The 25,496-nt window shown below is 39.2% G+C and overlaps 2 protein-coding genes across 3 annotated transcripts in view; one reads left to right on the top strand and one right to left on the bottom strand.

Annotated features, from left to right (window-relative positions):
- The window catches only part of Nadk2 (NAD kinase 2, mitochondrial), a 100,460-nt gene extending 87,422 nt beyond the window's left edge, over nucleotides 1–13,038 (bottom strand). Inside the window, exons 1-2 of the mRNA XM_067147595.2 lie at nucleotides 12,869–13,038; nucleotides 7,556–7,832 (exon numbers count right to left, since the gene is read on the bottom strand). Coding sequence (XP_067003696.1) covers nucleotides 7,556–7,832; nucleotides 12,869–12,908 — 317 coding nt within the window. The 5' untranslated portion in view covers nucleotides 12,909–13,038. The remainder of the gene's footprint in view (nucleotides 1–7,555; nucleotides 7,833–12,868) is intronic.
- Nucleotides 13,039–13,131: 93 nt separating this feature from the next.
- Nucleotides 13,132–25,496, top strand: part of Irbp (Inverted repeat-binding protein) — a 178,088-nt gene continuing 165,723 nt past the window's right edge. The window contains exons 1-2 of one of the 2 annotated variants that reach the window (XM_067147594.2): nucleotides 13,132–13,258; nucleotides 24,015–24,535. The gene's annotated coding sequence lies outside the window, so the exon portion shown is untranslated. The remainder of the gene's footprint in view (nucleotides 13,259–24,014; nucleotides 24,536–25,496) is intronic. The other variant, XM_067147593.2, reaches the window with a different exon arrangement.

Raw genomic sequence — 25,496 nt, forward strand, 5'->3', positions numbered from 1 at the left:
ATATCGTTCCGACTAAAGTAAGCCGATGATTGTTCAGCAGATCTTTTGCTAAAGGCACGCTCGTGAACCAACTGTCGCACGTTATATTGCGACCGGTGCCACTAATTGGAACAATTAACCTTTTCACTACAGCCATGGCGCAGTTATCGACTTGTTAACCCTCAAATGGTTAAACGACGATGCATCGCCCTTTTTGTACACGTTGTTGTGGTCGACGATACATCGACTGTTTTGCAGCCGTTCATTAGACACGCTCTCGTTATGCGTAGTAACACACAAGTGTGTTCTATGTAGTATCATTTTAAACAGAAGATTACAGTATCTCTTTTTACTCTAGTTGCTAGGTTGTAGACTGCCGTTTAAATGTACTGCACAGTCTTAAAATTCAGTCATCAGGCTCGTTACCTTAACTGTGCAGTACAATATGGCGCCTTGCAGCATCACGGTGTCGTTCTGTTGTACGCGCTGTTTTTATCAGTGTTTTGCGGAAATGGCGAGTAATTTAGTTTCACATCCCAAGAAATTTAGGTTCAAGTCCCATTCGGAAGATGTTGGATGAAATAATGACAGACGCGAGTGATATGAGTGATAATGACAGTGACATTTACAGACTTCCTGGAAAGCTGGAACGTTTATGCGTAATCTTTGGACCAACAAAAATAGGGGAAGGACCCAGTATTTGTGCCCTAGTTGTAACTGTGCAGTTCACAGGGGGTGTTACCACAATTTACAGCACTTTTGGAGGCCTGAAAGGAGAGGAAGAAAAAGGAGAGAGCAGTCTAGTTCTGGTAGCTCCTCTGAGTAACTTTGCGGGGGCCTTGTAGTGCTTGTGTATATTTGTATATACATCTTTATTTGTGTATATAACATCTAAAGTGTTTATATTTTTTTGAAGTGCATAAAATTGTGCACAACATTGTGATTTGACTTTCTCGGGTAAGTCGAGTATTTTAGTGTCTGGTATGGGCGCAAACATTTTGATAATATAATTATGAAACACTTTTTTGGAAACTCAGGATGGCTGTAAAGATATAATGAAAGGTACAAAACAAAAATATATTTATTTCAATGGCCTATGTTATTACAATTTAATAAAATGTATTACACTGCATGATTTCCTTTTAAAACCTATTTTTAGGAATTTTTAGTGAAAGTATACAAAAATCTTGAAAATTGTGTGACCGTAACAGTCGTATACATAGACCATTTGAGGGATAAGGGCCTTCTGGTTGCTTTCCGGCATAAATTTCAAGATTTGACGTGTAAAAAGTTTTTGCATCAACAAGTGCGAAAATCTTGATTCCGTATTTGGCAGGTTTTGATGGCAAGAATTGCTTAAATTTGCACTTTCCACAGAGAGGTTCAAGTTTCTCATCCATCGTTACATATTCACCAACACAATAATTCGTCCTACAGTTCACAACAAATTCTTCAAATAAATCTCGAATTGGTGCAAGGTTATCTATACGTTTCCTTTCGCTCCTAGTTTCAGTGTCATCAAACTGGAGACATCTCAAGAAGAACTGGAATCTGTACATGGACATTGTTGCGGGGAATCTATCCATTCCTGTACTGTCAGTATTCCACAGATCCCTGCAGTTCAAGTGAGACGATCGCAACACTCCGGCAAGAAACAATAATCCGAGCAAAGCGTTCATTTCGATAGGGTTTGTGAGAGAAGCATTCCTTTGTCTTTCAAAATTAGGCTGTATTTTAGTTATATATAAATTTGTATATTTCGTTATAGATCTAATCATGTCCTCAGTGAAGAAACAGTAAAATATATCAGAGAATTGACATGTTTTCCCTTACCTTTCACTCCAGGCAAGTGAATCACAATATTCACCACCCTTGTACGTACATTTGGTGGTTGACATGGTGTATCTTTCCATTTTGTAGTTTTATCCTTGCCTAAAATTACGTTACCACTCAATTCATCAGTAATTTCACTTTCACTATCACACGACTCAGCACTTGCCTCACTATCAGTGTTATGCCCACTTTCTGACACACAGTCTTCTTCACTTTCACTTGCCTGTCCTCCGATTTCTTCCTCCTCTTCCTCTTCTTGAAATACTTCATCAATTAGTAGTTTTAAACGTTCTTGTTCCTTATTCCACTCCATCGCCACAGCTATCAAGATAAGCACTGACTTGACCGAGCACGAGGCGGAGGGAACGAAGAATGCTTGCTCAACAAAGAACAGTCACGTGAGGACTGGTGCCTTGGGTAAATCCAAAGCCTACTAGATACTAGAAGGCCTGGACAGAAAGCCAATTTCTTGCATTAAAAGCGGGGTAATAGTTTTTCTCTTTTCCACCGCTAGGTTCGGGTTTATGTTCTGTTGTTTGGCGTGAATTCTATGATGATGTGTGTTACTGCAGCATGATTTATGAGAAGAAATAATATATTCAACTTTATTTTATACGGTAATGCCTTATTTAATGTGAAATATGAAGAGTTTTGTCGTTTTTTTAATTTATTTGGTCTCATGATTTGCAATATATGGATGGTTGCTGAGATGCATTTACAGTAACATTTGTTTAGTTATGTGCTTCCAAATTATCGTCAAGGTGGTGGTGGTGATTATTGTTTTAAGAGGAAGTACAACTAGGCAACCATTCTCTATATAACACTAATCAGAGAGAAAAATGGAAGAAGTCCGACACTTTGAAAAATGAAAGTATCGGCCAAAGGAAGACAAGGGCCACGAAGGGCGTGAAAATAAAAGACTCCCTAGCCCTCAGAAACCTAACAGCGTAGGGGTCGGCAAAGAACTAGAGTTGACCAAGGAAGGTCGGATAGGGTAGATGAAAGTAAGGAGCGTGGCACAAGTAAATGGAAGAAATGCCAGGACTCAGTTAAGGGCCCCGTGGTTGCCAATACACGATCAAAATTTCAGAGCCCCTGGGGCCAATTACCGTCAAGTTTCTCTTTCCATTCTGTAGGTTAAGATGGTTTATTGCCGGACTGAGTGAGTCAGATGGTTGACGCGCTGGCCTTCCGACCCCAACTTGGCAGGTTCGATCCTGGCTCAATCCGGTGGTATTTGAAGGTGCTCAAATACGTCAGCCTCCTGCTGGTAGATTCACTGGCACGTAAAAGAACTCCTGCGGGACAAAATTCCGGCACCTCGGCGTCTCCGAAAACCGAAAAAGTAGTTAGTGGGACGTAAAGCCAATAACATCATTATTACGGTTAATTTTGCGTGCCTAACTGCACATCTGACACAGCGAAGAAATATACACAAATATAAATTTTCATCTTTTTCCTAAAGATCCGAGTTTACGGGAGAAATGGAGGTCTGCTATTTCTGGACAGGGCAGCAGAAAAGTATCTCTTCCGGCTCCTAATGATAACTGCAGAATATGTAGCTTGCACTTTGTTGAATCAGATTACGGTGTAAGTACTGTGAGGGGAATTCTGCCTCCCCGACAAAGTGCCGATGCAAATTCTTCTTATTAAAAATGTATTAATATTTACAATGCAGGCGTTAGGATATCTCGGAAAATGTAAACTTGTCCGAAAGCTGAAATTCCTTACCGCTCCAAAGTTTAAAGAGACGTTTCAGTGCCGCGACTGTGATCAAGCACACATCACATACGTTATACTTACAACATTTTTCAGGCCTGTTCTTGATAATAATGCAAAGAAAGTGACTAATGACTGTGATTTATTAAACAAATTCAACAGCAAGCCTCTGAGCAGAAAAGTGTTGAAATTATAGAATTAGGGAAAAATCGGGTCAGTACTTCTATTTAGGCCCATTTCCCTATTCTTTACTCCTTTGTGATAAACAAGTGCAAAATGAAAGAACTCTATGAAGTGTAGTGTGTTCTAAGTTGTTTTGTATATTTATATCTCATTCACACCGGACATAATGATAATTAAAATGTATTATTTTGCATTATAATATGAATCTTAAATATAAGGATATAGACAGAACATAAGAACAACAGAACATAAACGCGATCCAAGCGGCCATTGCCTGAACTACTTTGTTCGCTCAGAAATGTGTCGGCTTGTCCAGGCCTTCTATTATAGCGTAGGCAACGGTAAATCTGACCCGCCGGAGAGTAACACACTAATAACTCGGGTGATGACAAAGCTATAACATGTCAACTTTCTCAGGATTTACTTCAAGGTCAGGAAGGAAGGTACTGAAGGCGGCAGGAAACGAGGGCTGACCAAATCAGAATTATAGGCTAATATTTAAGCCTCGGGTCAAAAACACCCACGCGCCAGTCCTCGCGGGTTAAAAGTTGTGTTGTATGAAGTGGAAGTTATCTGTAATCGAGATGTTAATATTATTAATTGGTGTGTAAAGAAAAGGTCATGGTAAGCAATGAAGAGTAAATGTTGTGTTACATACCTGATTTGTCCTGAGAAGCTATTTGTTGGTGAGTGTTGGTTGACTATAAAGGAGGCTCAGTCGGTAATACGCACCAACAAATAGCTTCTCAGGAAACATCAGGTACGTAACACAAAATTTACTCTTCATTACTTATCATGATCTTTTCTTTGCACACCAATTAATAATATTAACATCTCGATTACAGATAAATTCCACTTCATACAACACAACTTTTAACAACACGCTAGAATGCAGCGCACACCGGCACGAATATGGTGCGCCACTACAGCTTCTCTCCACAAACAGAAAATGAAGATGCCTCGTCCCAGCTACGATGCTCTGACTCTGTAGTAATACATTCTAATCTCTCCACTGCGGTTTATACCTTAAGCAACTCCATTCTGTTTCACCAGGCCAGCAGCACAAAACAATAACTTCATCCCGAGGTCCTTTGCCCCCTGTGATTATAAACTACGGTGGGACCGCTCTCCATATTACTGATGTGTTAATGCTGCAATCGTCATCCAACGACTAAAACAACGGGACGCACTTGATGCTAGACATCTTTATATCCTTTCTCACCAAACTGCTCTCTTGTAAATATGTATATAAACTGTAATTTCTCAACTGTTCAATTGGATATTGTAAATTTACTGTATAGTTACCCTGTTAACTTGTAATTGTTCAACCAACAGCAGTAATTAATGTTACGAACAATGACACCAGATACTTTATACCCTTTCTCCCCTGACTGTTTCAATGTAAATATTTGTATAAACTTTATAATTTCCTATGATTTTCTAATGAGTGCGTCAAATATTCTTTGGAACACCAATGCTGGACTCTGCTAAAATACCCAGTGTTTTTACGCATTGGTGCCGACTACCATGTCTATACAGAGCTCGATAGCTGCAGTCGCTTAAGTGCGGCCAGTATCCAGTAATCGGGAGATAGTGGGTTCGAGCCCCACTGTCGGCAGCCCTGAAGATGGTTTTCCAGGGTTTCCCATTTTCACACCAGGCAAATGCCGGGGCTGTACCTTAATTAAGGCCACGGCCGCTTCCTTCCACTTCCTAGGCCGTTCCTATCCCATCGTCGCCATAAGACTTATCTGTGTCGGTGCGACGTAAAGCAAGTAGCAAAAAAAACTATGTCTATAAACTTATATTGTATAACTGTATCACCAGTGAACAAGTTTTTCTTGATTGCTTAATTTTTTCCCATTGTAATGTATTTTAATGTTTACAATTTAATTACTAATCTGGTACCTGATTTTTGGCTTCAGGAGGTAATTTGATGATGCCCTCAATGAAGGGTGAAACAAGTCTCAAATGGAATTAATAATAAATTCCTAAAGGTTTAAAAATTTATATGTATTGAATAGGTGACACAATAAACCCTTTAGCATCCAACATTCAGTATCTTCAATAGGATAACAATGATTTTTATCACTTTAAATGGTATGTTCCGAGCTGTCAGAGGAGAGATGGCGTGGGAGGACATCAGTAGACGAATGTTTGAGTGGTGTCTTTAAGAGGAGGAAAGATCACAATATGAAGATAAAGTTGGAATTCAAGAGGACAAATTGGGGCAAATATTTGTTTACAGGAAGGGGAGTTAGGGATTGGAATAACTTACCAAGGGAAATGTTCAATAATTTTCCAATTTTTTTGCGATCATTTAAGAAAAGGCTAGGAAAACAACAGATAGGGAATCTGACACCTGGGTGACTGCCATAAATGCAGATCAGTAGTGACTGATTGATATCCCCAATTGGGGATCATGGCAGTTAATGGCTTCTGAGATGAAGGCGAGCCAGTTATGTACATTGTATCATCCATTTTAGGAGTAAAAAGTTTTATTTATTAGGAGTAACTGGCAATGTAGACCAAACTCCAGTGATCTGCAATACGACTTTTAATTTTACAAGGCTTAAAGAACAATCCTGGTATGTTGCCATTGTTGATAACGAGCACATAAAAAGATACGACTTACTTGCTTTGTGAAGACTTTAATCCACCTCACGTTCCTACAAACTCTTCGGGAGATTCAGTGAATACAGAAGTACGTAAAAAGTCCACAGTACCTAAAAAACGATTATTTGATTTTGCACTTTCAGCTAATGTTATACCACTTGCATTGAAGGAGTCAAAACGTTACTGAGCCATCTTTAAACAAATGTGATTTGAAAATTATGTTGTACCAATATATTATTTTTTTGCTAGCTGTTTTACGTCGCACCGACACAGATAGGTCTTACGGCGACGATGGGACAGGAAAGGGCTAGGAGTGGGAAGGAAGCAGCCGTGGCCTTAATTAAGGTACAGCCCCAGCATTTGCCTGGTGTGAAAATGGGAAACCACGGAAAACCAATTTCAGGGCTGCCGACAGTGGGGTTCGAACCTACTATCTCCCGAATACTGGATACTGGCCGCACTTAAGCGACTGCAGCTATCGAGCTCGGTACCAATATATTAAATCATCATCATCTGCAGTTTCCAGCTGCTGGCCAGGTCTGCTTGGAACATAAGCCTCTCCATCTCCTCTTCCCACCACTTCTCCCTAGTCACTCTTGCCCAGTTCTCTCCTCTTCTCTGTACACACACTTCCACTCCGTTTATCCACCTGTCTCTTGGTCTTCCTCTAGATTGTTTACCTGTTATCTCCATTTCGTGAATTAAATTTCTTCATAAATTAAAATAATGAACCAAGGTGGTGTTCTGCTCATTTTACAAATTTTTTATTATATAAAAATAAACAAAATGAATACAGTGGATGGCTAAAACAGGAATTGAGCAGTAAACACACACAAATATGTTTTTAATGAATGTTGTCCTGTATTCTTTTCCTAAAACAGGGCTATAGAAAGAAAACATGTTCTATCATGCAACAGAAAACACTGATTTGCACTGAAAACGTTATTTCACTTCAAAGAATTTACCACAAATTAAAATATAGTTCTATTTATAATATGTTACAGCTCATAAAAAAATTTCAATACCAGGATTTAGCTTGTGTCATGCAGGGTCCTTCTGTGATTGAACTACACAGAAGTCCTATTGTCCTTCAGAGGCATTAATGTAAAAATGTTTAAAAAATGTTCAATATCTTTCAAATATATGAACAAGGCTTACTTATAAAAATGTCCTGATAACTAAAATCCTTTTACTACAGTTAGAGCATACAATTAATTTTACTAACCTATTTACAACTTTTGTTTCAATTCCACTCCTTTCAAGGGCATTTTCAATCTTTTTCTCAAAATCCTTGTGTAGGCGATGATGTTTGATGACTATATCAAAATCAGAACCTCGTTTCCTTAAGAGTGCCTCCAACTGGTCTTCACTTAGATTTGGATTACGATACTGTTCAAACTCATAGCGTGATAACTTTGAAACTACCAAGGCATGGTTCATATTAAGTGAAGGTTTTGCAGATGAAGAGTAGTGTTGACCAACACTACATCCTTTTGAAGAAGCTAACACAAAATTGCAAATAAATACACTTGCTGTGAAATGAAAATTAATTGCTGAACAAAGCTACTCAAGCAAAAATATTAAAGGGATGAAGTGGCAGTAAGATAGTAATATGGAAGACTTAAATGGTACGCCCAAGTGGCAATTAAGCACTGATTCACAAATTATGAGGCACTGACAAGACTGAAAAGAGGAAATAAAGTACAGCAGTTAGATGAATTTAAAGTGGCAATCAAATGATAGTGGTCTAATAGTCACAAAGAGACAACTTAGCATTGAATGTCCATATAAGTGACACTTAAAGAGGCAAGACAGTGAATGCATAAAGATAAAATTACTAGGCTACAACTTACAAAATGGCAATTTAGAGGTATTATAGTAACAGGCTTTAAGGATCAGAAAATGCAGAGCATATGGGCGAGTAGCTTACTGATAAGGAGTTGTTGCTCTTGTAAGAGGCTGGAAACATTTTAGCCACGAGACTTATCTTGTTAGAGTATAGTAACAATTATAATATTATTGGTTTTACATCCCACTAACTATGTTAAAGTTTAACTGATTTTGGTTATAATATGGTGCCTTAGTCCTTTTAAATAAAAGTAACAGAACTAAAAAAATATTCCTTGAGATGAAGGATTAGGAGCTTTATACGTCTGTCCTTAATTTTTCAAAACAGCCTGTAGAAGACATTGAATACAACATTAATAGAGGAATATGCAGAGGGACAGATAATCTTATTGTTTTACCCCTTAAAACAGCACTCACTATCACCACTACTCTAATGATCCCACCGAATCTTCTTCAGGTATTTCATTTAGTGTGCTATCTGCAGTGACCTCTTCCACTGGAAAATACTAAAGGACATAGTAACACCAATGCTAAGGCTGGAAAAGAGAGGAGGGGAAGAGTGAGACTCTACAACACGATGGCCAAAATCTCAATGACAAGGTAGCCTATGTGAGTTTAAAGACATTTCATCTGATGAAAGTATTGTTTTGAAAATACTGTAACATTCATAAACGCAGCTAAAAGGTATTAAGTTCAAAATAATATTCAAACGACGAAACACAATAAACAAAGTGGTAAACTTTAAACATAAATACCAGCCCATCTTGTAACCAGAGCTTTAGTTAAATCTGGACCAATATGAAGTAAATTCAGTGAAGGCTTATATAAAGTGTTTGTGTCAGCAAACAAACCATTGGCTAAGATTAACAATAAGAAGTTAATTCAATTTCTGGAGGAGTACACGAAACAACCAGTCCCAGATGAATCCACAATTAGGAAGAATTATGTCCCAGAGTTTTTTGTTACATTAGGTAAACTAAGAGAAAAGGCAGATGGAAAATATATTTGAGTCTTGCTAGATGAAATGGATCAAAAATCTGTAATTAACTTCATTTTTGGAATTATAGGAGAGGAAGAAGAGAGAGAGAGAGACAAATCATATCTACCGACTATACAGATGTGTTAGCTAGCAATGAAGTGAATTACTCAACAATTGCTGCATTTATCAAGGATGCACCTACTTCTTGGTGGCCAACATGCATTCTTTACGATCATGTTCTTGTGGTCTGCACTTGCATGTGTGAAGTCACAGAAGGACTTGCAATATTACATCCAAAAAAGATGCACGTCACATATAGCACATGGACTTAATAGAGTAGCAGGTGTAGTCTGGACTTCTTTTCATTAAGTAAATATTTGATCTCAACAATGAAAAGAGTATTCCTGAAGGCTTCACATCGCAAGAATTTCTTTAAAATATACATATGGTAATGTGCTGTGCCTGCCTTCACCACTTTGTACAAGATGCTACTTATTATGCCAACTACTTCGAAGTAGTAAAAAAGAAAAAAAAAAGAAAAAAAAAAAAGGGTAGCTGAAAACCTTGATTTGAAGAAGCTGCTCCTACTGAAGGAGCACAAGTCTTGAGCAAACATGGTGTTTGTGATCAACTTATAATTGTTAATTTGTTCAGCCATCAAGAAATTGCAAGAAAAGAGACTTTCCCTTCAAATCAGTACAGGTAATTGTTGAAGCTGAATAGGCCTAATTCCTGATAAACGTAACAAATAAAGTTTTCTCAGAAAAAATGAAGAGTGTAGTGTTAAAAAACCTCTGGTCTCTACAAATTTAAAAACATTTCTGGTGTTCTCCAAGACAAGGAAAAAAATTGACAGTGTATTGAAACAAGAAGTATTTGATTTCGTTAAGTTGGAGTATGCTCTAATTGTGGCATGTGATGTAGAATGTGTGTTCTTTGAGCACAAAACCATTTTAGGTGAAAATGGGTGCAAGTTTGTGTTTGAGCATGACACTTTTCGGTGCATTTTTGCATCCATATTTCAGCATTTTAAGTGCATAATTATCTGAATCCTGTTTATGACTATACCTGAGATCTTCACTAACTTATCCCTCCTAGAGCCTAGAAGGTGTTTTACATTGGATAGTGTACAATAAAGTTTATTATGGATTTTCTCCACCCAGTTCTGCTCTTCACGAACTCAGGGGTACTTTCCATAAAATTAATTTCAACGCATGCCTGTAAGTTTTAAAATAAATTCTCAAAAGAATACATAGCGTTAAGTCCTGAGGATGCTGCACGAGTTGTAGTGCACTGCACGCAGCCTACTTCTCCAAGACTGTTGCACTAATGCTGATAAAATCCAAAATAGACCCAACAAGTCTAAAGGGTGAACATCAGTGACAGAAGGAGATTAGAAGTCAGTCTCCATTTCTGATACACCTGCTACAATATTGCATTACTCAACTGAGTTATGTGACAGAACATTATGACTGGACAATACAATGTGGGAGCAGGTGTGGTTCACCAATGAATTGCAGAGAAAAAGTATAGAGGAAGATTGGGAAAAGATATTCCTCCTGCACATTTTCATCCAATCATCATAGTCCAATTTGTGGAGGTTCTGTGATGATGTGGGCAGGAATAACTTTGATGGCAAGGACAAACCTTTTGTGGATGAAATCCACGAGGACTATGATAGGTCTTCTGTTCCATTCATGGGTGATAGTTTCAAGCAAGGCTAATACATGACAATACTCACCCACACGTTGCTCATGTGTGCAACAATACCAGAACAAGGAGTCATGTACCGGTTATGATGTGGCCTACTCATGGTCCAGATATGAATCCCACTGAGCAGCATCTTTGGGAAGAAGGGCCGACCTGCATTATCACAGTATTAGATAATAAAATTTGAGTCCCTTGAAATTGATGGGAATTTAAAAATAAATTGTCACTTAAGGAAAAACGTTTGTGTTTTCTGTTGTGACAGTCAGCATAGTTTTGAAATATGTTGATGACTTCATTAACTGAAATTACTGATCCGTTCATGGTGCATGTGCTGAGCAAGGCACATAGAATTACGCTTTATTTAGGCGTAGGAATGAAATTTTTAAGAACATCGGTTAAAAAGAAAAGAAGAGATAGAATTCAAAATATTAAAATCAGAGAAGTGCGAAATATAGGAACCGTTAGTACAGAACATATAGAAAGCAAGACTGAGATGGTTCGGACAAGTAAAAAGAATGGGAAAGGAATGGGTAGCAAGAAGGGAATTGGAAAGAGAAGTAAAGGGAAAGAGACCAGTTGAAAGACCGAGAAGAAGGTGGCTGGGTCAGATTTGGAAGGACATTAGAGAAGCTGGACTGGATGTGGCGGAAGTAATGGAGCAGGAAAAGTGGAAGGACAGAAAGTAGTGGAGGCTTGTTAACCACACCCGGGCGACTGGAGTGAGACACTGTTGATGATGATGATTAGGTGTGTGTTAATTTACTGTTAATTGGTCTCCTTTGGTTAGGATCTGTTGATGGACAGATTTGGTTTACTGGTACCTACTTACCGTATGTGTATTTCTCACGAAAGATCATCTATAATTGGAAGCCATGACAACTTCAGACTGGAAAGCGCCCGACTATGATCTTCGACGTATAACTCATTTCTCAGTACATAGATTCCACTTTCAAGTGTGTAAAACCAAAGCATTCCATGAGCCAGCTTTAGAATGCATCTGTGTGAAGTATGTGGACAAATGTGAACGATATCACACTGAGTGGTGTAATAAGACAGCGGTCTCTTAAGGACTTATGTAGTGAATAACCTTTCATTTTCACTGTAACTGATTTTGATTAATGGCTATTAGCCTAATTATTATTATAATGGGAAGCTTGTTTAGCAGATGAGATGTTCAGCTTGGAAGAAACAGCCCATAATCTCTGCCACAGGAGCGAAGGAAGAAAGGAAGGGAAATATATTTTAACCATTGTTTTCTTTTTTAAACATTTTGAAGTATGGTATGTGATAATTTCATACCTGTATGTTTACAAGCCTGTTAACAAATCTGGTACTTACATCACTCTATTGCCACTAGGTCAACACTAATACAACCCATAATATCACTTGGATGTCCAACTCTTAACCACTGTAAGTGTTATGTTATGTTACTGTACCTTAGAAGATATTTCATACTTTGTCACTTAACAATATAGGCCTACACCAATATAGCCTACCTTCCAATTGCCACTTGAGTTCTCCTCTAGAGTCATGTATGTGCCACATAAATACAATCTTTCACTGAGCCGAATTCCTCTCTTTGGTGTTTTCAAATTACTGAGGAATTATACTTTCCTTCCTCCTTGCACCTACTTGCCTTCTAATATTTTTGCCAGAGAAGTAATTCAACATAGAAATGTATAAGAAACAAGTGACCGTGAAAAATAAAAAGTCAGAGACGAACATACCTTGCATACTTCTGCATTAATGGAAATTTTATATACATAAATTTACATAATCGAGATATACAAGAAATGCATTTTCAAAGTACGCACCATTTTTTTCACTTATAATGCTATCTTTATACAACCGAGCATAAATAAAGACAAAAGAATAAGAAAAATATGACATGCAAAAGGACGAAACGAAAACTTAACCTTAAAATAATTTTAACAGGATTTACATTAGGCTGCATCTCGTTCGATAAGACAGAATATGCTCTGACAAACCCACGGAACTTACCTTTAAAAATGCCTCTCACGAATATACGGAGAGTATGCATCTTGAATTAAATAGCCATGTTTTACTGATCATTGGTGTATAATTGCCACCATGATGAAAATAAGCACAGTAGACACGAGCATATGAACGCAATGTCAGCATGCAGTGGCACTCAGCACCTCAGCAGCCCATCAGACTACTTTCCAAAAACCTTTGCACAGCGAAAACAGTACAGCCAACTCATCTGCTTGCAAATAATAATGAAAATAATGTATAATCCTCATGACCTTCCGAGTGTAAAGGCAAATTATGTTGTCAACACTTAGCGAATTGGATCTTCGAAATTTGGTGTAGTGTATTTTGAACAGAGTTTTCTTCTATGTCTATGGTATTTTGGAGTGTCGGTCGGTGGTAAGTTGTAATCTTTGAAGTAATTTTCCCCAGTCATATGGTATACTTCTTCGAGCATAGAATTGTATACTCGAAGGTATACTTTTTTCAAATTGTCTGTGGTTAAAGTAGGCCCTATCCTTTAAGTCCTTTCCCTATACATTCATTGTAGGTCAATGTTTTGTACAAATTATCTATGGTTCAAGTACCTAGTTACCTAGTGCCGCATGCAGTGAACTTATAATGCAGATTGGAACACGCATTACGACGCAAGTCTACCGGTATCTCGGTGGGTCACTTGTATTAATAAGTAGGCCTGCTTTCCAAACGCTGATTCTTGTTGTACACTTCCTCCTCGTTCTAGCTGGCCGGCTTATATTCCGTCAAGCTTCGGGAATAATGGTTAATTTAAGTTTGCGGGGATCGGCAACCTCATATCCGCAAATATCAGGTTTATCATTTTAACCTGTGTGTCACCCATCTTCAGACCTTCACAAATGCACAATACCTTGGAGGTACTGGGATCACTTTTCGGTTGTGCCTTTGCTTCATTGCAACCGGCAATCACTTTTCCTAGTGCCGGTCTGAGATGGTAGAGCGCTGGCCTTCTGAGCCCAACTTGGTAGGTTCTATCCTGGCTCAGCCCGGTGCCTCGTGTCGATAGATTTACTGGCAAGTAAAAGAACTCCTGCGGAACAAAATTCTGGCACCTCGGAGTCTCCGAAAATCGTAAAATCAGTTAGTGAGACGTAAATACCAATAACAGTATCATTAGGCCCTATTACTTTTCCTAGTTCCTGCTTACCCGTTCACACCAGGCAAATGCTGGGGCTGTACCTAAATTAAGGCCACGGCCGCTTTCTTCCAGTTCCTAGCCCTTTCCTGTCCCCTAGTCGCCATAAGACCTATCTGTGTCGGTGCGACATAAAGCAACTAGCAAGAAGAAGCTTACCCATACTGAGCGAGTTGGCGATTAGGGGTGCGTAGCTGTGAGCTTGCATTCGAGAGATAGTGGGTTAGTTAGAACACCACTGTCGGCAGCTCTGAAGATGATTTTCCGGGTTTCCCCATTCTCACACCAGGCAAATGGCCATGGCCCCTTCCTGATTTTCAGTGACACTAACATGGATGTGAGGTCAGAGAGACCGCTTTGAATGAAATGATAGCGAGAGGAGTAATACCTAATTTTTATTTCATTGACTTTACCTTAAACTACCTAATAAAGCTTTTTTTCATCAGTTTGATAATAGACACTTCCACAGTTCAGTTACTAAAATTCAACATATGCAAAATTTCATATAAATTGGCATATTCTTCACATGAACAAGTAAATTGTGCCCTAACTCGTTAAGATAGTTCACTAAACACTTTTAAAAAAAAAATTAAACTAGCTTAAAAGTGATGTTTTCCTATGATCAGAAATGCCGGCTTTGAACTTGCTTCTACCGAGCTCGATAGCTGCAGTCGCTTAAGTGCGGCCAGTATCCAGTATTCGGGAGATAGTAGGTTCGAACCCCACTGTCGGCAACCCTGAAGATGGTTTTCCATGGTTTCCCATTTTCACACCAGGCAAATGCTGGGGCTGTACCTTAATTAAGGCCATGGCCGCTTCCTTCCCACTCCTAGACCTTTCCTCTCCCATAGTCGCCATAAGACCTATCTGTGTCGGTGCGACGTAAAGCAAAAAAAAAAACAAAAAAAAAAAAAAAAGAACTTGCTTCTTTCCTAGATGCAAAGGACACTTCGCTACTACTCTGCCTGAACACATTCATAGCAGGTTTCCTTAAGTCCACTCTAAATACACTGGTCTCTCATATCTGTTATACAAGTGTTATATTTTCCTCTCAGCTGCTGGATACAGATGACAAGTTTTATGTTTATGTTTGTCCAGCTTCTGTTCTTCATTTTGTATGCATTTGGCAGGGATGTTCAGAATTCTTGAGAGGGTTCCATGTACATCTCTTCTGGTGTTTGACACTCTTCTTACTGAGTAAGTTGAGATGCAAGTTCTTTCAAACAATTGTTATGGTAATATGTCAGGTTCTTTGTAGACTGTCTCGATAGGACTGATTTTAATTAACTGCTGCGATATCAACAGTACCTACAGTAGAAGGCAGCCACTGGCCATTTTCGTGCTCTCCTTCCATTACAGCAGTTGGCATCAGTAGGTAGCGGCGATTGGGAATTAGAAGTAGGGGGACACAAAAATGTACAGACAATAAAAAGTATCCAGATTTGAGGGATGTAGCAGGCGGGGGTACACCAAAATTGAACAAAATAGCTACAAAGTTGTAAGATTTGTAATGCTCTATCAGCAAATTGTCATTCACAGTCTAATAACTTAACTGTAGTAATAATATTTTTTTGAGATTTTGATCCAATCCCATACAATAAATTTTTCACCAAAGAAACAAAAATTACACATGTATTGCAATTAAATAGAAGTACGGTGTGATTATAAAAAAAGAATCATTTAGCATTTGCAGTAGCGGCAGTAAAAGTGGGGGTGGGGAAAAAAAAATAGAGAACAGAAAGTAGCCGGGTTGAGGGATGTAATGGGCGGGGGGGGGGGGGGGGAGGGGGGCTTATGCACATCAAAACTGAGCAAAAAAGCTACAAAATGGTACATTTTTGATGCTCTTTGAGTGAATTTTGACACAGAGGTAAAGTTTGAAATTTTGCTAACTTAAGTGAGGCAATAATAGTTTTTTGAGATTTTGATTCAATACTATATGTTACGGGGTTACCCGTGGAATGCAGAGGTGAAAGAAGGTGCGGGCTGGAATGGGTCCATCCACAATATGAAACCAAAACTTAACCAAAGATTATATTTTCAATAGACAACAAGATTTTACAAATAATCACTAGGTGAAATAACAAAAATCAGGTACATTTTTACAAACTAAAGCACAAGTTCAGGGATCTTAACCAGTTCTGGGCTTCGAGCCCCAATTTACAATCCTTGAGCTACTAGCCCAATTTTACCCAGGCATACATTTGTTCAAAGGGCAGAAAACCCCTTCATTCAAGGAGCACTTGCTCCCAACTTTTAACCTCAAGCCTCCCAGAGGCACTTTTCAAACACAAGAAAGAGCTGACCCGCTCTCAAATTTCTGAGCCTATCAAAGGCAACAACAAACATTACTATCAACTGCCCTCAAGGCACACTTACAAGGAAACAGGGGTATCTTGTACCCAACCTACTGGGCCTTCGTTGAAAAAGAATAGGTTAAGTAAATGGCCCAAAATGCAAAACAGAATGGAGGTGAGTACTTGCACTCCTAAATGAAACCTTTTTAAAACCTAAGAGGCACTAGGCCAAAGAAACAGGGGCTGCTAATCCCAAACTATGGAGGTGACTCATATGAGAAAACTTTAAGACATTACAGAAGGGAAGAAACAGATACAAAACGTAGTCACCTTAAACCAAAAATGAAGGGGAGCTCAAGAGGGTAAAGCACTCTCTATCCCCATTTTACAGTTAAAGATATGTGAAGTTTTACAAAAGCGACGGCAAATTACATGTTTCAAGATAGGTTTCATAGTGAAGATTTCGGACCTTCCCCGCGGTTTAGATTGCTGAGCTAGCGAGAAATAAAGATGTTAAGTGGCCATTACCTTGTTGAAGAGCTGCTGCCGGATGAAAGAGGCGCTTCCCGCCTCCTGCTACACTTCCATACACTAGGCTAGATGTTGTTCGAGTGGCCGAGAGACAAGAAAATCAGCAGTTCTTATACTCTCAGGGAAGTAAGTTATTTTATTTTTAATTTCATTTTTTCCGCAAAGAATGGCTAAGGAGCGCGAGTGTACGAACTTTGGGTGTGGCGAGGTATTGAGGGAGGAGTTGGAAAGTTTGAGGGAGATAATTAGGATTCTCACAGAAGACAGGAAGGAAGATAGGACTCCCTCAAACAACGTACAGGTTACAGTAGGTGTACAAGAGGGAGGGGAAGGAAAGGGGGAGTTGTAGAAGACAGGTGGTCTCTTGTTCTAAGGGGAAGGAGATCGCAGGCTAAGGGCTCTATTCAGGACAGGTGTCTGTGCGAAATCGGTACGAGTCACTCCAGGTAGAACAACAGAGGGAAGATGAGGGACTGGGAACTGTTGGTGAGATGTGTGGAAGTAGGAGGAAGGGAAAAGGTAGGAAAGGGAAATGTAGAGTAGAGGATAGGAAAAGACAGGTGGAACAGGGTCATGGGAAGGAGAAAAGGGAGGAGGAAGTAGCTTCTGCAGCTATCAGGAAAGACAGGGCTGACCAGGAGGGGAGGGGATCAAATGAGGTGGGTAGGGTTGAGGCTCTGGTCATGGGGAATTCCATCGTTAGACACGTGGGGAAAGTGTGTGGAGGAAAGGGAACCAGGGTAGAATGTTATCCAGGAATTAGGTTGAGGCAGATGTTGAGGAAAGTAGAAGAGAGGGAGGAGGGGAAGGAGAAGGTGGTAGTGTTTCACGTTGGTACCAACAACGTAAGGCAAGCTGATATAAGTACCAACATAGTTGGAGATGTGTGGGATCTGGTAAATGCAGCACGGGTGAAGTTTAAGAAAGTGGAGATTGTTATTAGTGGAATACTGTGTAGGAGGGATACTGACTGGAGGGTGATTGGGGATTTAAATGAGACTATGGAGTGGGTATGTGGGAAACTGGGAGTGAAATTTCTAGATCCTAATGGGTGGGTAGGAGATAGGGATCTGCGCTCAGATGGCTTTCATTTAAACTGCAGTGGTACGTATAAGTTAGGAAATTTGTTTGGAAGGGTAATAGGGAGGTACATTCAGGGAAAACGGGATGGCCTAGGGAGCGGTGATAAGGGAACAGGGAACTGGGAATCAAGTAGGGATGACATAAAATTGTTAGTGTTGAACTGTAGAAGTATTGTAAAGAAAGGAATAGAATTAAGTAATTTAATAGATATATATTTACCAGATATTGTAATAGGAGTTGAATCATGGCTGAGAAATGATATAATGGATGCAGAAATTTTCTCACTGCACTGGAGTGTGTATCGTAGAGATAGGATAGGAATGGTGGGGGGGGAGTGTTCATTCTGGTGAAAGAAGAATTTGTAAGCTACGAAAAAGTTAAAGATGAGACACATGAAATTCTAGGTGTAAGGCTCATTTCTAAAGATAATAGGCAACTTGATATATTTGGAGTGTACAGATCGGGAGAGGGTAGCACTGACGCGGATTCGCAATCATTTGATAGGATAGTCAACTATGTGGGAAACGACATGGAAAGAAATGTGATTGTAGCGGGAGATCTGAATTTGCCGATGTCAGTTGGGAAGGAAATGCGAACGACAGGAAGCATGACCAAAAAATGGCAAATAAGTTAATATGGGAAGGACAGCTGATTCAGAAAGTGATGGAACCAACCAGAGGGAAAAATTTCCTGGATGTGGTGCTGATAAAACCAGATGAGCTCTATAGGGAAACTGAAGTAATAGATGGTATTAGTGATCATGAAGCAGTTTTTGTGGTAGTTAAAAAAAAAATGCGATAGAAAGGAAGGTCTTAAAAGTAGGACTATTAGGCAGTACCATATGGCTGATAAAGCAGGCATGAGCCAGTTTCTAAAAAGTAACTATGATCGGTGGAAAACGGTAAATAAAAATGCAAACAGACTCTGGGATGGGTTTAAAGAAATTCCTGAGGAATGCGAAAGCAGGTTTGTACCTTTAAGGGTGGTAAGGCATGGTAAAGACCCACCTTATTATAATAGAGAAATAAAGAGACTAAGAAGGAGGTGCAGACTGGAAAGAAATAGAGTTACAAATAGCTGTGGAAGTAAGGAGAAATTGAAGGAACTTACTAGAAAATTGAATCTAGCAAAGAAGGCAGCTAAGGATAACATGATGGCAAGCATAATTGGCACTCATACAAATTTTAGTGAAAAGTGGAAGAGTATGTATAGGTATTTTAAGGCAGAAACAGGTTCCAAGAAGGACATTCCAGGAATAATTAATGAACAGGGGGAGTGTGTATGTGAGGATCTTCAAAAGGCAAAAGTATTCAGTCAGCAGTATGTAAAGATTGTTGGTTACAAGGATAATGTCGAGATAGAGGAGGAGACTAAGGCCAAAGAAGTAATAAAATTTACATATGATAACAATGACATTTTAGTAAGATACAAAAGTTGAAAACTAGAAAAGCGGCTGGAATTGATCAGATTTCTGGGGATATACTAAAGACAATGGGTTGGGATATAGTACCATATCTGAAGTACTTATTTGATTATTGTTTGGTTGGAGGAGCTATACCAGATGAATGGAGAGTTGCTATTGTAGCCCCTGTGTATAAAGGAAAGGGTGATGGACATAAAGCTGAAAATTACAGGCCAGTAAGTTTGACATGCGTTGTATGTAAGCTTTGGGAAGGCATTCTTTCTGATTATATTAGACATGTTTGTGAAATAACTGGTTCAATAGAAGGCAGTTTTGTTTTAGGGAAGGTTATTCCACTGAAGCTCAACTTGTAGGATTCCAGCAAGATATAGCAGATATCTTGGATTCTGGAGGTCAAATGGACTGTATCGCGATTGACCTGTCTAAAGCATTTGATAGAGTGGATCAAGGGAGACTACTGGCAAAAATGAGTTCAATTGGACTAGACAAAAGAGTGACCAAATGGGTTGCTATATTTCTAGAAAATTGATCTCAGAGAATTAGAGTCGGTGAAGCTTTATCTGACCCTGTAATAATTAAGAGGGGAATTCCTCAAGGCAGTATTATCGGACCTTTATGTTTTCTTATATATATAAATGATATATGTAAAGGAGTGGAATCGGAGGTAAGGCTTTTTGCGGATGATGTTATTCTCTATAGCAGAGCCTATCAAACGCTGAAAATCTCACGCATGCATATCGAGGCCCAGAGACTCCGTGCACTGTGCATCGTTCCGACTCGGCTCAACTCGGCTTGACTCGGATAGCGTAGTGCGCTGAGAGCGATGAAGCGGTCGGTGATATACGGCTTGTTTATCAGTGAAATAGATTAGCGCAAGACAACAACATAATAATGGAGCAACCTGTTTCAAAGAAAGCAAAGACTTCCGAAAGTCCATTTCAATCGAACTGGGAACTTTCGTATTTCTTTGTCAGTCGTGACGATAAAGCCAAATGCTTAATCCGTGGGACAATAATTATGTGATAAGTTAATCAAAAAGATCTATTTTCCAATACAAAGGCTTTGCTCAAATTCTACGAGAATTTTTTCGAAGGGAGATTTTCCTAAGCTGCATCGAGAAGCAGCGAAGATTATTTCTATGTTTGGTTCCACATGCATATATGAAAGGTATTTTTTCCTCCTTTTACTTGTACGAAAACGAAATTGAGTTCGAGTAGGCCTATTTCTGATTGTAATTTAAAGAAGGCTCTCAAATTGCTGTCAGCCGGTCGCTTGTTGCAGGATAACTGGTATCATTGCAAAGATAAAGGAAAAGAAGAGCTAGAGAAGATAAATTTTCTGCTCAAACCAAATTGAAAGAAGAGTGTTTGAACACCGGTAACGTTGTCCCATACAACATTGTCACCGCTCACCCCACATAAACTTTTCGCAGTGAGGCGAGGATCAGCGGGGAAGGTGGAGAAGCCGAAGACAGGCAGAACGGGTGAGACAGGTGTAGGGGAAGTGGAGTGGGAGTTGCACTCTGGTCAACCTAGTGAAGTCGTCTCCTGCACCTTGCGCCCGTGCACTGCACGGCGCATGCACCCTGAGAGGCCCTGCTCTATAGAGTGATAAATAAGTTACAAGATTGTGAGCAACTGCAACGTGACCTTGAAAATGTTGTGAGATGGACAGCAGGAAATGGTATGTTGATAAACAGGATTAAAAGTCAGGTTGTGAGTTTCACAAATAGGAAAAGTCCTCTCAGTTTTAATTACTGCGTTGGTGGGTTGAAAGTTCCTTTTGGGGATCATTGTAGGTATCTGGGTGTTAATATACGGAAAGATCTTCATTGGGGTAATCACATAAATGGGATTGTAAATAAAGAGTACAGATCTCTGCACATGGTTATGAGGGTATTTAGGGGTTGTAGTAAGGATGTAAAGGAGAGGGCATATAAGTCTCTGGTAAGACCCCAACTAGAGTATGGTTCCAGTGTATGGGACCCTCACCAGGATTACCTGATTCAAGAACTGGAAAAAATCCAAAGAAAAGCAGCTCGATTTGTTCTGGGTGATTTCTGAGAAAAGAGTAGCGTTTGGGTTGGGAAGAATTGAGAGAAAGAAGAAGAGCTGCTCGACTAAGTGGTATGTTCCGAGCTGTCAGCGGAGGGATGGCGTGGAATGACATTAGTAGACGAATAAGTTTGAATGGCGTTTATAAAAGTAGGAAAGATCACAATATGAAGATAAAGTTGGAATTCAAGAGGACAAACTGGGGCAAATATTCATTTATAGGAAAGGGAGTTAGGGATTGGAATAACTTACCAAGGGAGACGTTCAATAAATTTCCAGTTTCTTTGAAATCATTTAGGAAAAGTTTAGGAAAGCAATAGATAGGGAATCTGCCACCTGGGCGATTGCCCTAAATGCAGATCAGTATTCATTCATTCATTCATGTGATTCGAGACCTTTCATGAATAAACCAGTCACACCCACAGGCTTTTATTGGCTAGGTAAAAGTTACACATCAAAATTGAAGAAGAAAGACACGATTGGTTAAAAATTAATTACAGAAAAATTTGATTGGCTAACTTCAAAACTGGCGGAAAGACAATCTTAATATTGCCAACCCACAAATGAAAGAATGAAATTTAGTTATAGGAAAACTGATGAGTACAAAATATCTTCAAGAAAAGTTCCTTCACTTCGCACCTGGGTGCATGATCATAGTTTTTTAGTAGAGACATCTATAAGAGAATGTCCACACTTCTTGATCAATGGAAAACAAAACAAGTTGAAATCCACACAGTATTGACAACTTCGTAATCACAAAATTTATGGTAGTGACATCTTCTGAGAAAACTTATGAGTTGATACAATTGTTAAAGTTCAGAATTTCTCCTGTAGAGGAGTACTTAAAGGCGGAAAATTCAAATGTGCGGCGTATAGGTGTACCAGCTGGTACACTATACAATACAACTTTCACCAAAGAAACAATATTACACACGTATTACAATTAAATAGAAGTACGGCATGATTATAAAATTAAAAAATCATTTAGTACTTGACTACACTCTAAGAAACTAACAGACAATATTAAAGAGACTGCCAGACTGACGAATGCACGCGGCAAGCATGTGAATCGTACCTCAGTGTCCATGACCTTAGCAAAAAAATAAAAACCCTGTTTCCCTTCCTCATAGCATTCGTGAAGTCTCCGCCACTTGATGTGGCGCTGTACAAATCTGTTAGCTGTTACGAACGACATGTGCATGTTTTCGATAATAATTTTGTTAATAATTAAAAATTTGCACAAATTTTTTTGTAATACTTCCCAGTTTCAGCTGACTAAAATGGAATAAAAATGTAATGTTTTCTCTACAAAGTGGTGAGGGGGGCGACTGCCCCCCTTAGTCGCTTTTCTAGATTTTCTGTTGTGAAACTACACCGCTTGTCTGACAACGCTAGCTTGTAGGCTGAGAAAGTACACTCAATATCAACAGAGGTTACAGGGCTGTATTTGAATTTTGGCACAAGACGTGGGGAGATGTTACATTCAACATTAGTTTTGCCAATCAAAACATCAGCCACCGCACGAAGCTTTGACAGTCCTGGGTTCTTCTGTAGTACTTTATTAAGCTTGTCCCAAATTCTATCCCCAGCGGGGCGTGGAGCTAAGCTGATTTTTTCTTTCACCTCTTCTAACAAATCCAATTATTCGTAAACGGATTTCCCGGAAGACTCAAGTGCAGAAATAACAGGGACCAAAAAAGTATAAAGGAACCTGATGTAGGCAATTTCTTGAGAAATGGTTACATCCTTTAGAACATTTTTGGCTGAAGTGATTCATATGGCATCTTCATTTAGGGCGAGAACAAAACTGATTGCATCAAAATGTTCGCTGTAGTACACAATGGCCTGAAGCCAAGTCCCCCAGCGCATTAGGATGGGTTCTAGTGGCAGTGGAAGATCAGGTAATTCATTGCGGAACAACTGGATTCGTGTGGGAGCCTTAACAAAAATGTTCTTAGTGGAGGAGATCATCTTGTTGACTCGAGAAAATCTGCTCAGCCACACGATTCATAGTATGAGCAAGACAAGTGACGTGAATCACAGCAGGGTAAAATACTTTCACCATCTTAACAACAGCAATCATGTAGGTGGCTGCATCAGTAAATATAAGAAACACCTTATTTTCGTCCATGTTATTGGGGAAAAGCACCTTAAGCACCTTGAGACCTTTATTTACAAACTGAGCAACTGTCTCCTGATTGGTTTTAGTTAACTGTCTGCTGTAGATCAAATATGGTGAACACGGCATGTCAGGATCTAATTTTCCGACTATCAAGTGGGCAATATAACGACCTAGAGTGTCAGTAGTCTCATCGACAGAGATCCAGATGTATGAGTCTCCTATATCTTCCCTTATCCACCTGACTGTGTCTTCGTAAAGAGTGTCCAGGTAGTTTTTTCTTAAAGTTGATTCTGATGGAATGTTCCGATGACAATATTTTTGTAAAAAGCTTTTGAAAGAAGTATTTTCAAGCGAGTTGAAGGGAATATTTGCCGACACAAGAGCTCTGCATAAGTCCGCATGGAATTAGTCTTTGCTTCCTTTAGTTAGCGATTCCGTTGTTAATCTTTGTTTAAGATTTGATTTTCTTTGCAGATTTTCCTGATGTTTAATCCCCTGGACATGTTGACTAAGATGCGATCACCTTTCACTGGACACCTAGAAACAACAACTATAAATAGTCGCAAATATTGTGTAAACCGTACAAATATATAGGCCAGATGAAAATATGCACAGAAGACTATTCAAATTCATAGGGCCTTCTAGTGCTTCCCGATCCCTCCAACGGACATGCACCCTAGACCTTTAAGTGATGCAGTAGAGGTAATAATTCCATGTGACTATTCCTATCCTGGTCCAGCCTTTGTAAGACAGACCCTCCAACGAGGGTGGGTGACATCGGCCGTGTACAGGAAACTGCGTGCTTTTGTAGTGGACGATAGTATTGTGTGCGAGTTTCAGGAATGTTTCGGACAGTACAAATGCACAGTCCCCGAGCCAGGGGAAATAACCATTTAAGGATTAAATCTCCAATCCGGCTGGGAATCGAACCCGGGGCCCTCTGAACCAAAGGCGACTATGCTGACCATTCACCCAAGGAGCTGATCACAGTAGAGGTGAATTTAATTCATTTCTTTTCCTGTTTTGTTATGTTCAGTTAGATTATGTTGGCCAAAATTTTTGTTACTACCGGTAGTAGTAGCTGAATTCTGTTTTTTCCTCCCTACATTTACTGTATGCTTATAAATAAAAATCATTGCTATATATATTTACATTGTGTATAATCTGTCATACACTTCCTACAATTGATAAGAGTGCATATCTAATTTTCTTACAATTACCACCTCGTATTTTTAGGTTTCCCACGGCAGCATGATAGTTTCATTTTTCAGTATGTTTGTACTGTTATTCCTCTTCTAAAACCTGCTTGAAAATTTGCCTTTCTCCGAAATGAGTAGACCTTACAGTACCACACAAACATGCCAGTTTTTAACGATTCTATAAACAAAAAATCGAGGGGTCGGGATGCACTACAATCCCCAATTCATATTTACTGTTATACTTCATTTAGTGTACGTACGCTGAATTGATGTATAAAGTGTATAAAATGTAATACAATAGAAAGATAGAACGCCTTCGTATTAAGTACGACTCACACCAAAGTACATAGTTCTGAGTGAAGTATAAAACAAATTTCACTTACCTCTTTGCTGCAAACGTCGCAGAATATAATTTTTCCATCCGACGTGAAATGGAGAAACTCCTGCAACCACTGTTTAATTAAGGATGTCTTGGAATCTGCCACTTTTGGCATAATGCACACACTGAGCAAACGGACGCACTGAAAGTTTCTCACAGAATGGAATGAAGAGTTTCGTTTCCAGCAGGTCAGTGGACACTGTCCCCCACGTTGTGACACACAAACTAAGAAACAAAGAGAGTATTCTCAGCAGGAGGTTCTTAAGGACTTCTGGGGTGGTAATTGGTTGACAGCTTCACATTTTGTCTGAAATAGAATTTCAAGAAAATACTGTTCAAGATAATGAAAACAAGTCGGCAAATATTTAAGTTTCTGCG

Source organism: Anabrus simplex, chromosome 5 (genome assembly GCF_040414725.1).
Source record: "Anabrus simplex isolate iqAnaSimp1 chromosome 5, ASM4041472v1, whole genome shotgun sequence".
Lineage (NCBI taxonomy): Eukaryota > Metazoa > Arthropoda > Insecta > Orthoptera > Tettigoniidae > Anabrus > Anabrus simplex.